This window comes from Macaca fascicularis, chromosome 19 (genome assembly GCF_037993035.2).
Source record: "Macaca fascicularis isolate 582-1 chromosome 19, T2T-MFA8v1.1".
NCBI classification, from domain to species: Eukaryota; Metazoa; Chordata; class Mammalia; order Primates; family Cercopithecidae; genus Macaca; species Macaca fascicularis.
In genome coordinates, this window is record NC_088393.1 from 41,498,525 (window position 1) to 41,511,590 (window position 13,066).

At 40.7% G+C, this 13,066-nt stretch overlaps 1 protein-coding gene across 4 annotated transcripts in view; it reads left to right on the forward strand.

Annotated features, from left to right (window-relative positions):
* Positions 1 to 13,066, forward strand: part of LSM14A (LSM14A mRNA processing body assembly factor) — a 59,951-nt gene that overhangs the window by 23,763 nt on the left and 23,122 nt on the right. For all 4 annotated transcript variants that reach the window (XM_005588776.4, XM_005588775.4, XM_074023105.1 and 1 more), the window contains exons 2-3: positions 2,250 to 2,413; positions 4,654 to 4,783. In XM_005588776.4, coding sequence (XP_005588833.1) covers positions 2,250 to 2,413; positions 4,654 to 4,783 — 294 coding nt within the window. The remainder of the gene's footprint in view (positions 1 to 2,249; positions 2,414 to 4,653; positions 4,784 to 13,066) is intronic.

Here is a 13,066-nt window from a genome sequence, read left to right on the forward strand (position 1 = left end):
GGGCACCATCTCGGCTCAGCTCACTGCAACTTCTGCCTCTTGAGTTCTGCCAATCCTCTCACCTCAGCCTCCTGAGCAGCTAGGACTACAGGTGCACACCAACGTGCCCAGCTAATTATTTTTTGTATTTTTTGGTAGAGACAGGGTTTCACCATTTTGTTGAGGCTGGTGTCAAACTCCTGACCTCAAGTGATCTGCCCACCTCGGCCTCCCAAAGTGCTGGAATTACAGGCATGAGCCACTGCATCCAGCCTGACATTCATCCTTAATCTAGCGCTGCATCAGTTCTGCAACAACAACAAAAAAAGCATATGCATTAAAAATGTTAAGGGGGCCAGGCGCGGTGGATCACTTGAGGTCAGGAGTTCTAGACCAGTCTGACCAACATAGTGAAACCTCATCTCCGCTAAAAAAAAAAATACAAAAATTAGCTGGGTGTGGTGGCACACGCCTATAATCCCAGCTACTCGGGAGGCTAAGGCAGGAGAGTCGCTTGAACCCAAGAGGCGGAGGTTACAGTGAGCCGAGATCGCGCCACTGCACTCCAGCCTGGGCAATAGAGTGAGACTCCATCTCAAAAAATAAAAATAAAAAAGGACCGGGTGCGGTGGCTCACGCCTGTAATCCCAGCACTTTGGGAGGCCGAGATGGGCGGATCACGAGGTCAGGAGATCGAGACCGTCCTGGCTAACACGGTGAAACCCCGTCTCTACTAAAAATACGTTTAAAAAAATGAGCCAGGCGTGGTGGCGGGCGCCTGTAGTCCCAGCTACACAGGAGGCTGAGGCAGGAGAATGGTGTGAACCCGGGAAGTGGAGCTTGCAGTGAGTGGAGGTCGTGCCACTGCACTCCAGCCTGGGTGACAAAGCAAGACTCCGTCTCAAAAAAAAAAAAAAAAAATGTTAAGGGGTTTATTACTTCCTTTAGGATACTCTTTAAAATGAATAGTATATGATGTTTCATATTCTCTATTTGGAACTTCTCTATGGATGCAGACATTTTCAGAAATCTCCCAGGACAATGAACCTGAAACTTTTGTATTTATAAGAAACTTGGGATTTGGTTATTTTATTTATTTATTTTGAAATAGGGTCTTGTTCTGTCACCTAGGCTGGAGTGCAGGAGCACAGCCACGGTTCAGTGCAGCCTCAATCTCCCAGACTCAAGAGATCCCCTCATACCTCAGCCTCCTTATAGCTGGGACTACAGGCGTACACTACCACACCTGGCTAATTTTTTTAATTTGTTTTTTTATTTTTTGTAGAGACAGGACATCACTATGTTGCTAGGGCTGGTCTTGAACTCCTGGGCTCAAGCAGTCCTCCCACCTTGACCTCCCAGAGTGCTGGGATTATAGGCGTGAGCCACTGTGCCTAGCCAGAAATTGGCTTAAAATGCAGATTTTTGGACCATGTCCCCAGCAAAAAGATTCAGTAGAAATCTTTATTTGTAGCCAGCTTACTGTGTTGCAGGTGGTCCCTGGTTTAACTTTGAGTAATGCTATCTTCATTGTTAAAATAATCAGATTTAATTATATGGTAGATATTTTAGGTAACTAGGGTATTTCAGGCTGTCCCATGGGCCTGAATAGCTGGCAGCTACTCGGCTTGGCTTCTAGAGGACTTACTGCTCAGCAAGGTAAATAAATTAACAGTGAGCCAGGCACAATGGCACAGGCCTGTAATCCCAGCACTTTGAGAGACTGAAGCAGGAAGATCTCTTGAGGCCAGGAGTTCAAGACCAGCCTGTGCAAAATAGCAAAACCTCATCTCTACTAAAAAATAAAAAAAATTAGCTGGGCTTAGTGGCACATACCTGTGGTCCTAGCTACACGGGATGTTGAGATGGAAGGATTGCCTGAGCCCGGGAAACGGAGGCTGCAGGAAGCCGTGACCACACCACTGCACTCCAGCCTGGGATACAGAGACCCAGGCTCATCAATAAATAAATAAATAAATAAAGGACATTTTAACACCTCACTACAACCACTAAAGATACAAATAAATAAAAATATAAGAGGAGCACAACCTTGTAATACTGATAGTCTTTTATATTGCGTATATTTAACTTCAGGCAAAACCCACTCTATTTTCCTCTTTTAAAAAAATTATTTAGCTATAGATTAATGAATACTTTCTCAGACATTTCAGAACTACTGCTTAGTACTTGAAATACAACACTTAGAATCTGGGGTACTACCTGAATGTAATGAGTAGTCACACATCTCATATCCTTTGTTTTCTTGCCAGTTCGATCCTTTGGTACAGAAGACAGACCGACAGATCGTCCAATACCACCTCGAGATGAAGTCTTTGAATACATTATATTCCGTGGGAGTGACATTAAAGACCTTACTGTTTGTGAGCCACCAAAACCACAGTGTTCTTTGCCTCAAGACCCAGCTATCGTTCAGGTAACTGATGGTAAATTTGTCTTGGAGTACAGGTAAACTCCACACAGGGATAGCCTTGGCTTTTTTCTTTCCAGTTGAATGTTCATGTAGCTTATCATTTTCAAGTTACCTGGATACCTGAAATTACTGGATAATGTTCTCATCTAGGTTTTTCTCTAATCATAAATTAGAACTAAGATAAGAAACAGCTGAAGAATTTGTTATGAAATATTTTCTAATGTCAACAACAATTGCGGTAGCTAACCTTGAAGGCTACGCTGTGGAAGTGGTGTACATATAAGACACCCTCTGAGGTTGGTGCCATAATTATTCTCACTTTTAACAAGTGAAGAAATTCAGGTAGAGTCACTATTTGAACAGATCCAGGCAGCCTGCTTTAGAATCTAGAATCCGTGCTACCATGCTATTGAGATAGGGTTTATATTGCAAACCAGGGCAATAACAGGTACTCTTAGGTAAGATTATTAGGCTTAATGGGGAACAAAAAGCGAAATCACATTGTTCTGCTTATGTTACGATATGCAATGTTGGGGGGTTTTTTTTCTTCCTTTTTTTTTTGAAACAGTCATTGGAGTACAGTGGCGCGAACTCGGCTTACTGCAACCTCCGCCTCCCTGGTTCAAGCGATTCTTCTGCCTCAGCCTCCTGAGTAGCTGGGACTATAGGCACACACCACCACGCCCGGCTAATTCTTGTATTTTTAGTAGAGATGAGGTTTCACCATGTTGGCCAGCCTGGTCTCAAACTCCTGACCTCAGGTGATCCGCCCACCTCAGCCTCCCAAAGTGCTGGGATTACAGGCATGAGCCACTGTGCCTGGCCCACAATGTTATATAATAAGAAAACACAAACATAAATGCATTTTAACATATTTAGGTCAACTCTTAAATCTCCCAATTTAAACTTTTTAATCATCTACTCCTACCCTTGTTAAGTCTTATTTTGGTGAAAGGAAACCTGAAAGAATCGGAGAAAATGTAAATCTCTTTATTTTATTTATTTACTTTTTTTTTGAGATAGAGTTTTGCTCTGTTGCCCAGGTTGCAGTGCAGTGGCGCGATCTCGGCTCACTGCAAGCTCTGCCTCCCGGGTTCATGCCATTCTCCTGCTTCAGCCTCCCAAGTAGCTGGGACTACAGGCGCCTGCCACCACGCCCGGCTAATTTTTTATATTTTTAGTAGAGACGGGGTTTCACCGTGTTAGCCAGGATGGTCTCGATCTCCTGACCTCGTGATCCACCCGCCTCAGCCTCCCAAAGTGCTGGGATTACAGGCGTGAGCCACCGCGCCTGGCCGAAAATGTAAATCTCTTTAAATGGAGAAGGAAGAGACACTTTCTTAATAGAGATAGCTCCCTACACCAAACACTGGTGTTACCTTACCGTCTCTTTTATATGGCTTTCGATAATTCTCCAGGAAACCAGTTATTTGAGTAATCAGTTTTATAGAAGGAGAAAAACTAAGAGAGTGCATATGAAAATGGTGTTGAGTAACTTCTTCCAGTCATCACAAACTTCTGCTTGATCTTCTTATTCATTCATTCCGTAGTATTTACAGAGTGTCTGGCATGTACTTAACACTAGTAGTGAACACAAAGAAAAGGTCCTGCCATCAGTGAATGTATGTCCTGGTAGCCTTTAATACACTTCATGTTTATATTATGAAACAGTTTATAATAAGATAATATATGAAGTACATGTATTAGTATATGTTATATATTTTATATGCTTTAGGTTTAAGTTAGTTTTTATAAAATGTTCCTCCACTTAATATAAGTAAACATGTAAATGGTTTTATGTGGGATATGTTTGTTTCTGCATCTCTTTCATGTGAATATAATAGTAGGCCTCAAATGATTGAAAATAAGAGTGAAATCACATGTGAGATTTATATCAGCATCAGACTAAAACCCATTATTACTAAGTGTGATTTTTCTCATATTTTTCTTTAAGCAAAGTTACTGTACTTAAGTAACTTTCTTTCCTCAATCTATAAAACTCTTAAATGGGGAGTTTAGTGTAGAAAAAGTATTCGTAAGTTACATTGAGTATAATTGGCACATTATAGACAAATATTGAAATCAGAAGGTCGTTTGGCTATTTTAATGTTAAGTGCATGTTGTAATTCGTTTTATATTTAGTAGTTTTAATAGTTTTCTTAAAAGTGTAAAAATCTGGAAATTTTTTTCATTATATACATGTTGCTTAGAGCTTGGAAAGATAACTCATGATTTTCCTTCAGTCCTCACTAGGCTCATCGACTTCTTCATTCCAGTCCATGGGTTCTTACGGGCCTTTCGGCAGGATGCCCACATACAGTCAGTTCAGTCCAAGTTCCTTAGTTGGGCAGCAGTTTGGTGCTGTTGGTGTTGGTATGTTTTCTTTTTCTTTTATTTTTTTGTTTGTTTTTGTATTCTTCCTTTCTTTGAGTTTATAGAAACTCAACACAAACTTTTAGAAATGTTGTTTGATGTTTCCTTTTGTAACTTTGTTTTATGGCATTCAGAACATATTTTGATGATATCTTAAAGCCTTTATTTAATATTCTTAATGATATTAGTGGGTTTTTAAAAGTCAGTTTTCACGAGGTAACATTTTTTTTACACCTGGGTATATCCAGTATCTACCAAATCTTATTGGTAATTGGATTTTTTTTTTTTTTTTTTTTTTTTTTTAAGACAAAGTCTCACTCTGTCACTCAGGCTGAAGTCCAGTGGCACTATCTTGGCTCACTATAACCTCCGCCTCCTGGGTTTAAGCAATTCTCGTGCCTTAGCCTCACAAGTAGCTGGGATTACAGTATGTATCACCACACCTAGCTAATTTTTGTATTTTCAGTAGAGGTGGGGTTTCACCATGTTGACCAGGCTGGTCTTGAACTCCTGACCTCAGGTGAGCCCCTGTGCCTGGCCTGGATTTTAATTAATCAATTTTTTTTTTCTTTTTTTTTTTTTTGAGGCAGAGTCTCACTCTGTTGCCCAGGCTGGAGTACAGTGGCATGATCTCCACTAACTGCAACCTCCATCTCCCAGGTTTAAGCAGTGCTCCTGCCTCAGCCTCCTGAGTAGCTGGGATTACCGGTGTGCACCACCACTCCCGGCTAATTTTTTTGTATTTTTAGTAGAGATGGGGTTTCACCATGTTGGCCAAGCTGGTCTCGAACTCCTGACCTCAAGTGATCCACCCACTTCAGCCTCCCAAAGTGCTGGGATTACAGGCATGTGCCACCAAGCCTGGCCTAAAACGTTTATTTTAAACATACATAAGACATGCACACATAAAGATACACATAGCATGATTGAGGGCTTGGTGTTTTGTTTCTGTAACACTGGGTTTGAAACAAAACTAATGAGAATGTATAGCAGGGCTGAGCGAATGACAGGCTTACTTACGGCTGGAGGGTCAAGGGCTATTGAGTGCAAAAGCTGGATGTAATCAGATTAGCTCAGTGTTGTTTTGTTTTTATAGCTGTGCATTTTAGTGTTTAAGTACACCTTTATTCCCACGGTAAAGAACAGCTTTAAAAAAAAAAAGCAACTTTAAATCTCAAGCTTTTGCCCCTAATCTTTTAAAATTTCTTTGAAATAATTATATTATCAGTTTACTGTTTCACTGCACCACAAATTTAGTTTCAGGTGTATCTTGACACTCATTAATATGCTAACAAGTTTTATTAATATTATTAAATTCCTTCCAATGAATATACTTTTTATACAGGTGTGACTTAAGCATTTAAATGTTTTACTTATTCACAAAATAAAAAAGAACGGCAAAAAAAGCAAACTAAAACTGAATGAGCTGGGCGCGGTGGCTCACGCCTGTAATGCCAGCACTTTGGGAGACTAAGGCGGGATAGATCACCTGAAGTAGGGATTTCGAGACCAGCCTGGCCAACATGGAGAAACCGCACCTCTACTAAAAATACAGAATTAGCTGGACGTGGTGGTGCATGCCTGTAATCCCAGCTACTCGGGAGGCTGAGGTAGGAGAATTGCTTGAAACCCAGGAGGCAGAGGTTGCAATGAGCTGAGATCGTGCCATTGCACTCCAGTCTGGGCCACAACAGCGAAACTCCGTCTAAAAAAAAATAGATAAAACTGAATGAATATGAACAGAGATACCACAGATGCTATTACATATTAAATTGATAATCACACAGAAGAAAAAATAATTCAGATGACTTTTACGCACTTAGTAGGATATATTCTAACAACAAATAGAACTATTTAGAAAACTTGACTTTGATTTGTATTATTGGTGTTTTTGGTTTTTGGGTTTTTTTTTGTTTGTTTTCTTTTTTTTGGAGATAATATCTGGCTGACACCCAGGCTGGAGTGTAGTGGCACGATCCCGACTCACTACAACCTCTGCCTCCCAGGCCCAAGCCATCCTCCCACCTCAACCTCCCAAGTATCTGAGATTATAGGCGTGCACCACCACTCCCAGCTAGATTTCTTTTTTTTTTTTTTTTTTTTTTTTTTTTTTTTTTTTTTGTATTTTTTGTAGAGACAGGGTTTTCCCCTGTTGTCCAGGCTGGTCTCAAACTTCTGACATCGAGTGATCTGCCTACCTTGGGCTCCAAAAGTGCTGGGATTACAGGTGTGAGCCACTGCACCCAGCCAGGTGTTAATTCTTAAACTGTTTTGTATGTATTATAGAATAGGGCAAATGAATAAAATACTTATATTGGGAAATAGTGTTTTTACCATGGAGAAGGGAGATATAAATATGGAATGGGAAAGGTGAGAAAGAACCCTGTGATGCTGAATGTAAATAGATGGTATGAGTATGGACCCATTTTTTAAAAACTGGTGAGTTCCTAGCTCTGTTCATAGAAAGGACCTAGAAACAATGGAAACCCAGTAACAAAGAACACATGTAGACTCAGTTTCTAAATACCACTCCCCACTAAAAGGAACCAGGGCCCATTGAAAAACAAAGGAAAAGATCTACTTTTTTCACATAAAGATGTCTGCTAATAAGTAGAAGGAGTGGTAAATAAAATTGATAAAGAAAATTGCCATTTTCTAATCTCAGTATAATAGTTAGCAAGGATTATCATTACATGTTGAAGTCATTGGGTGAAAGGTGTTAGGACAGGATATTAAGATGATCTTAAAGTATCATCCCACAGTTTACAAAGGGGGAAAAATGTACCCTTGTAACACAGACATCTGGTGGTTACCAACTTCGTCAAGTGTTCAAGTTTAGCATTGCCATAAACAATTATGTGTCTCCTGTTGCGATTATTGGGGTGGGGGGCAAAACATAATACCACTTTTGTGGGGTTCTTGCTGAATATGCAGAATCTAATTTTGAAGAAATGGGCATATATATCCAGAAGGTGGGTTGTTTTGCAAGACAGTTTTCCACACTCTTCAAAAGATTCAATATTACAAAGAATGGAGAGAGGCAGCAGAACTGTTTTAGGCTGGCAAAGACTGAAGAGACATAACATCCAAATGTAATATGGAATCGAATCCTGGGCTTTTAAAAAGTTGGCGTGTTTGGCCGGGCGCGGTGGCTCAAGCCTGTAATCCCAGCACTTTGGGAGGCCGAGACGGGCGGATCACGAGGTCAGGAGATCGAGACCATCCTGGCTAACACGGTGAAACCCCGTCTCTACTAAAAAATACAAAAAACTAGCCGGGCGAGGTGGCGGGCGCCTGTAGTCCCGGCTACTCGGAAGGCTGAGGCGGGAGAATGGCGTAAACCTGGGAGGCGGAGCTTGCAGTGAGCCGAGATCGCGCCACTGCACTCCAGCCTGGGTGACAGAGCGAGACTCCATCTCAAAAAAAAAAAAAAAAAAAAAAAAGTTGGCGTGTTTGTTTCCTGCAGGGGAGAAAAAGAAAACTTAAAGAAAAAGTTGGTGTGAAGAACATTTTAGGGACTGCTAAGGAACTTTTGAGTATGGACTAATTGTTGGATGTTGTTATTACTGTTCATTTTCTGGTTAATCATAGGGGAGAGTGTTTTTGTTTGGGGGAGGTGGTTTTGAAGTATTTAAAAGTAAAGAACCAAATTGATTTTAGCCTCTCTAAACAAAAGAAAAATGTGCATATTAAGGTATAAAGATGGAGAAGCAGAGTGGGTTTGGTTAGATGTTAGCAGTTGATGAATCTAGGTGAGGAATATATTGATATTCTCTGTACTCCTTCAATTTTAACATAGGTTTGACATTTTTCAGAATTAAAAATTAATTCCTTTTAGACTTATTTTAGGTGAAATAGTGTAACTTTGGTCCATAAATTTCCAAATCCAGTAGTAAGATCAATGTTATTCATGTTAAATCAAGATATACTGTGTGTTAACTATAACTTAGAATCCTTTCTTGGGGATTCAAATAAGGAATGATTGCAAATTGTATTATCCTTTTTGAGGCTTCTTTGACTAAATTAAATAGTTAACTGACTTTGAGATCATCATTGTACTTCTTATGTTACCATGAAGTTTATGTAACTAATTATGTTCAAAAATTTGAGCAGGATCAAGCACATAGTATCTATATAGTAACTACTGCTTCTGCCATTCTTCAAGGTTTACTCTCTAGTCAGAGTATTTTGTGGTTGTGAAATGCTTTTTTTTTTTTTTTTTGAGACGGAGTCTCGCTCTGTCGCCCAGGCTGGAGTGCAGTGGCCGGATCTCAGCTCACTGCAAGCTCCGCCTCCTGGGTTTATGCCATTCTCCTGCCTCAGCCTCCCGAGTAGCTGGGACTACAGGCACCCACCACCTCAACCGGCTAGTTTTTTGTATTTTTTTAGTAGAGACGGGGTTTCACCGGGTTAGCCAGGATAGCCTCGATCTCCTGACCTCATGATCCGCCCGTCTCAGCCTCCCAAAGTGCTGGGATTACAGGCTTGAGCCACCGCGCCCGGCTGTGAAATGCTTTTTATAAATATTTTGATCTAATTTTAATATTATTGTGGGTTGTTGTTTTATTATTTGGATGTCACAAAAGTAGAAGATTTTACTGGTGTTTTCCATGTCAGTAGAATAATTTGTGCAGGGTCAGATTATTTTTGATTAATTGATTTCCATATTGGTTAGGATAATTTGTGAAGTGGCTAATTAGAAAACTAAGTGTTACAAGTTACCAAATCAGGAAGAGGAAAGCTGTGGCATTGGTCAAGGTGACAGATGTTTTTCAGAAAAGGAATTAACTCAAATTTAGCTTGGTTTTTGAGACGACGTCTTGCTCTGTCTCCCAGGCTAGAGTGCAGTGGTGTGATCTCGGCTCACTGCAACCTCCTCCTCCCAGATTCAAGCGACTCTCCTGCCTCAGCCTCCTGAGTAGCTGGGATTACAGGCATGCACCACCACACCTGGCTAATTTTTGTATTTTCAGTAGAGACAGGGTTTCACCTCGTTGGTCAGGCTGGTCTCAAAATCCTGACCTCGTGATCCGCCCACCTCAGCCTCCCAAAGTACCAGGATTACAGGTGTGAGCCACCGTGCCCAGCCAAATTTAGCTTTTGTTGGCACAAAGTAAACCAGATTTTAAGCTAGGCCTCTTTTCATTTTTGGTTCCTAGTATTCTGATTTTAAAAGGAAATTTAAATGAATCTGGATCACACTATTGCTATTTGATGAGAAAATTTTATATGTTTACATTTTCGTGTTATTACTATTGCTTTTTATTTTTATTTATTTTTTGAGACAGGGTCTCGTTCTGTCACCTAGGCTGGAGTTCAGTGGCACAACCATGGCTCACTGCAGCCTAGACCTCCTGGGCTCAAGCAGTCCTCCCACCTCAACCTCCCTGGTAGCTGGGACTACAGTCATGTGCCATCATACCTGGCTAATTTTTGTATTTTTTGTAAAGACAGCATTTCAGCATGTTATCCAGGCTGATCTTGAACTCCTGGGCTCAGTCTGCCTGCCTCCGCCTCCCAAAGTGTTGGGAACCACCATGCCCACCCTTATTATTGCTTTTTAATAAGTTTTTTGTTTGGTTTTTTTTTTTTTTCATTTGTTTGGTTGGTTGGTTTGGTTTTTGTTTTGTTTTGTTTTTGAGACTCTGTCTCCCGGGCTGGAGTACAAAGACCTTAGCACTTTGGGAGGCCATGGCGGGAGGATTGCTTGAGCTCAGGAGTTGGAGACCAGCCTGGGGGCAACATGGCTAAACCCTATCTCTACCAAAAAAAAAAAAAAAATTAGGCAAGCATAGTGGCACACTCCTGTAATCCCTGCTCCTCCAGAGGCTGAGGTGGGAGGATTGCTTGAGCCTGAGAGGTAGAGGTTGCAGTGAGCCAAGAGCGCACCACTGCACTCCAGCTTGGGAAATAGAGCCAGACTGTGTCTCAAAAAAAAAATAAAAAATCACCTTGTTTATAGTGAAAAACATACAAATTAAATCTACACTAAGACACGATTTCTCACTATCAGTTTGACAAAAACTCAAAAGCTTCATTATATACATACTCTTTTGGCAAGTCTATGAAGAATATATACTCTCATACATTGAGAAGAATAATATACCAGGTAGAAATAAAGCACCTTTCTTAAAGCTGATGCAAAAATAATTCTTATGTATAAGAGATTAGATCATTACTGGCCTTAATTTCTGAACTCTCGGAAAAATTAAACATCTCACAATAAATGAAGCATCAAAACAGTATTTCCCTATGTTACCACTGCACAGTGGCAAGAGCTTGCTGCTGCAGTTAGAAAAAGGATTAATAGAAACAGTGAAAGGTATAGATTGACCAACTATCTAAAGTAACTCTATAGCAAGGATTAAAATGAAGAAACATGTAGCAATTAGATATTTTTTCTGTTATATTTACTCCAATTGATAAGGTCAGCTGGTTGTTCTCAAATAATTGAGATTGTTGACTAGCATGTCGTGGCATGCTGTTTAAGTCTCATAATCTTATGTGCCAGATGGAGGAATATTGGCTGAATAGACCATCAGTAGGTACATTTTAGTTGATGAAATAGCCAAACCATATTGGAGGATGGTTCTCTTAGGGCTCCAGTGTTTGTATAGACTAATTTTTAATCACTGAGTGATGAAGCTTGAAGAGATGCTTATGAACTTCACAGTTAGCATAAAGTCAGGGGGTGTTTCAACCATTATGGATGTTAAACTAAGGATTGTTAAAGATCAGACCAGGCACAGTGGCTCACGCCTGTAATCCCAACACGTTGGGAGGCTGAGACGGGTGAATCATTTGAGGTCAGGAGTTCAAGAGCAGCCTGGCCAACACGGTGAAAGCCTGTCTCTACTAAAAATACAAAAAAATGAGCTGGGCATGGTGGCGTGCACCTGTAATCCCAGCTACTCAGGAGGCTGAGGCCGGAGAATCCCTGGAACCCAGGAAGCAAAGGTTGCAGTGAGTCAAGATCATGCCACTGCACTCCAGCCTGAGCGACAGAGTGAGACCCTGCCTCAAAAAAAGAAAAAAAAAAGATTGTTAAAGATCTACTTTGGTAAAACGTTGAAGGGATTAAACATTTCAATTAAAAGGCAGAGAGTGTCAGACTGAATTTAAAAAAAAGAGACAAGGCCCAACTATATTATGTTTATAAGAAATGCACTGAAAGTGAAAGAATAGAAAAGGTATACCATGCAAACACCAATAACAAGAAAACATACATTAATATCAGACAAAGGAGCTTAAAGATCAGGATTACCTCTGGAGATAAAGCAGGGGCGGGGGTTGGTTCTTCATAAAGGTAAGGATCAATTCATCAGGAAGCTACAACAGTCCTAAATGTGTAACTTTATAATACAGCGTACCCAACAATTGCAGAATATTGTTTTGATCTATATTGCTCAACAGTATAGATCAAATACTGGATCATAAAATAAGTCACACTAAATTCCAAAAGGAATAAAATCATACATGGTATATTCTTAAATCACAAAATAAACTTTAAATTAATAAAGGTAACTTGAAAAATCCTCAGATAATTTGATATCAAGTAAACTTGTTAATCACTAATAGATCAAAGGAGAATTTAAAGGGAGATTAGAGAATATTTTTAATCTAGGCCAGGTGTGATAGCATACACCTGTAATCCCAGCACTTTGGGTGGCCAAGGTGGGAGGATCACTTGAGGCCAGGAGTTCAAGACCAGCCTGGGGAACATAGGGAGACCTTGTCACTACAAAAAAAAAATTTTTCATTAGCTGGGTATGGTTGTACATACCTGTAGTCACAGCACTCAGGAGGCTGAGGTGGGAGACTTGCTTGAGCCCAGGAATTCAAGACTGCAGTGAGCTGTGATGCTGCAGTGAGCTGTGATTCTGCCACTGCACTCCAGAAAAGGCGACAGAGCTAGACCTTGTCTCTTAAAAAAAATGATATACTTTTAAAATAATGTATTTTTAATTTAATAACCAGAAAGTTTGTAGGTGTAGCTAAAACTGTGTTTAGGAAAACTTTCATAGCACAGTGGCTCGTGCCCATGATCCCAGCACTTTGGGAGGCTGAGGTGGGCGGGTCACTTGAGGTCAGGAGTTCGAGACCAGCCTGGCCAATGTGGTAAAAACCCGTCTCTACTAAAAATACAAAAATTACTCAGGCACGTTGGCATGCACCTGTAGTCCCAGCTTCTTGGGAGGCGGAGGCAGGAGAATTGGTTGAGCTGGGGAGGAAGAGGTTGCAGTGGGCCGAGATGGCGTCACTGCACTCCAGCCTGGGTGACAG